General features: G+C 53.1%; 2 protein-coding genes across 3 annotated transcripts in view; both read left to right on the top strand.

Annotated features, from left to right (window-relative positions):
• Window positions 1–1,992, top strand: part of LOC113207769 (cytoglobin-2-like) — a 97,459-nt gene extending 95,467 nt beyond the window's left edge. The window contains exons 3-5 of the mRNA XM_052264440.1: window positions 506–610; window positions 702–822; window positions 938–1,992. Of these exons, the coding sequence (XP_052120400.1) occupies window positions 506–610; window positions 702–822; window positions 938–1,105 (394 nt within the window). The 3' untranslated portion in view covers window positions 1,106–1,992. The remainder of the gene's footprint in view (window positions 1–505; window positions 611–701; window positions 823–937) is intronic.
• The window catches only part of LOC113207776 (trypsin I-P1-like), a 44,467-nt gene that overhangs the window by 30,140 nt on the left and 11,726 nt on the right, over window positions 1–2,601 (top strand). The gene's annotated exons all lie outside the window — the stretch shown is intronic.

Below are 2,601 nucleotides of genomic sequence, written 5' to 3'. Positions count from 1 at the left end.
AAGTAATACATGTCCTCTGAGACATAGGCCACTTGCACTGAATGAAAACAATTACGCCATGTTTTACACCTCTTTTCACTTACCTTTCGAAGGAATCGCACCACTGGAGTTGAAGCTTTGCCGAAACCAAACATTTCATATGGATGGATCTCGTCTCACCTCACAGAGAGGAGGCACCTCCGAAAAAATCAGCCAAAACGGGAGGCCCAGAAAATCCACTCGAACCTATCCAACAAATAACAATCCATGCCAGTCTTAACCCTGCAAATGTCTCGGCAGGAATACTTATAGCAATAATCCTTATGAAGTTCGTCAGAAAATGAAGGTTAGGTTCACGAGGAATCTCGACAAAACATTCACCAACGACCAACGATGACAACAATGTAAATATTTAACCTACCTTTTCTTTGAGACTGGTGCCACCCTCTAGCGATTGTCGCCTTGCCCTTGGACTTCCTTACTTTATTTCTCTCTCACTCATTCGTTGCTTTTCTTCCTCCCGCAGCCTGTTCGAGACCCACCCGGACGTGCAGGAGGTGTTCATGCCGTTCAACGGCATCGAGCTCGAGGACCTGAAGCACAGCAAGCAGCTGCGCGCGCATGCCTTGAGGTAGGTCATCTACATACTTGCAGACCGTGACCCGTTTCGACCCCGCCCCGCACCCGGCCGACACCCTTCACGTTCGCACTGTTGACCGCAGGGTGATGGCCTTCGTGCAGAAGGCCGTGGCGCGCCTCAACGAGCCCGAGAAGCTGCAGACCCTGGTGCGCGACCTGGGCCGCAAGCACGTGGGCTACGGCGCCAAGAGGAGATACGTGGACGTGAGTACCCCGCCCGGTTGGACGCCCGCATCCGCGTCCGCCTACGCGCGGAGTAGCGGCGTCGCGCGCGTCCCTACTCCACACGGCCGCCTCATGCACATCGCTCCTGTTGCAGCTCATCGGGCCGCAGTTCATCCAGGCCATCCGGCCCTCTCTCGAGTCTCAGTGGAGCGACGAGATGCACGAGGCGTGGTCGCGCCTCTTCCAGCACCTGTCCTTCGTCATGAAGGGCTCCATGCTGGAGGAAGAGCGCCGCGTCAAGACGGCCGCCAAGGGCCGCTAAGAGGGTGTAGTAGGACGCCGTCAGGGGACGCCGTCAGGGGACGCCGTCAGGGGACGCCGTCAGGGGAGACGCCGTCAGGGGACGCCGTCAGGGGAGACGCCGTCAGGGGACGCCGTCAGGGGACGCCGTCAGAGTGCTGCGGGCAGGCGACCGGCCGCTCAGCGGGAAGGCGATGACAGCAGCTCGGGGACACTCGGAAAACGAAAGTCATGTTGTTGTAAATAACTTCGGTTGTCGTAATACTACGACGAATATTACAAATGTTATACGCGAAGATATTGCATAACCTTACTACTAGAAATTAGCGGTTCGTTTTAAATTGCTGATCTAACAAAGAAATTTATCTATACCCGTTATTATTCAAGTAGCAAGTAGTGGTCTTGATTCTTATTAATAGTTTATGGTAACTTTAAGAAAAAACATTACTATTGATACTGTAAGGAAAATTTATTAACAAACTTCTACTGCTTTATTTATCGCCACTATGTTCGTTTAAGTCTTGCATAGTACTCAGCTCTTTTAAGTGTTTTTTTGGCTGTTCAGCGTGTTGAACCAAACGGACCTAGTGGGCTCCATGAACGCTTTCGAAAGCCCACCTGTGTGCGAGTGGACACCGGGCAAATCCACTCTCATCAGGTGTATCATGGGGTTTCACATATTAGCTGTTAAGTGTTTAAACTTCAAGTTATAAAGAAACTCTAACAAGTTAGGAATTGTGTGGTAGAGTAAATCCTTAAATAATATGTAATTACAAAGAGGAAATCTGTTGAAGAAATGTGAGTAAATTTTGTATCCTCGACCTAATTGAAAACTTAATCATCCTTGCAAAAATGTCTTTGCGCTATGTAGAATTACGTACTCTGTGTGAATAAAGGAAGTAACTGTTACGTTTTGTACCTGGACGTTCTAAGAAACTCCCTTCCCGTCCCAACTGCCGCTAACTGCAGCCAAGACTCGGTACTTGGACGGCTTCCCTCGGAAGTTCAAATATTTTAAAGACCGCCCCCCTCGGCACTGACTGACTGGATTACTTTCAGTTGCGCCGCAGACCAGGGGTAATGAAGGGAACACGCACGCAGACACGCACAAGCACAACAACTTGCCACCACTGGAAGTCGGAAAGAGGGGGCGGGGGGCAGTGATGGCAGCAGTGATCACCGACAGACCGGCAACGAACGGCGTATTGTGAGTCACTTAAGTCGTGTGTGAGAGAACTCTTAGGGCCCCTTTGAAGGGGGCAGGGGGAAGTCCCCCCCCTCCCCCGTCCCTCGCCGGATTGCTCAGGGGGCAGCCGCCTCACAGGGCGGCCGAGGCGAGGCGGCGGCGGGCGCGACAGCTATGCGGGTGGGTCGGTGCGCAGCGCAGCGCAGCGGGCCGAGGTGCCGCGGGGGCAGGAGAGGAGGGGGGGAGGAAGGGGGGAGGTCTTCGCGGAGACAGATCCATGGCAACCACCGTAATGCGGGCGTCATGGACTGCATCGCACCGCAAGGACACGG

The sequence above is a fragment of the Frankliniella occidentalis genome, unplaced genomic scaffold (genome assembly GCF_000697945.3).
Source record: "Frankliniella occidentalis isolate FOCC.00 unplaced genomic scaffold, Focc_3.1 Scaffold19, whole genome shotgun sequence".
In the NCBI taxonomy this organism is placed as follows: Eukaryota; Metazoa; Arthropoda; class Insecta; order Thysanoptera; family Thripidae; genus Frankliniella; species Frankliniella occidentalis.
The sequence above is the reverse complement of the archived record's forward strand: the minus strand, read 5'-3'. Positions and strand labels throughout refer to the sequence as shown.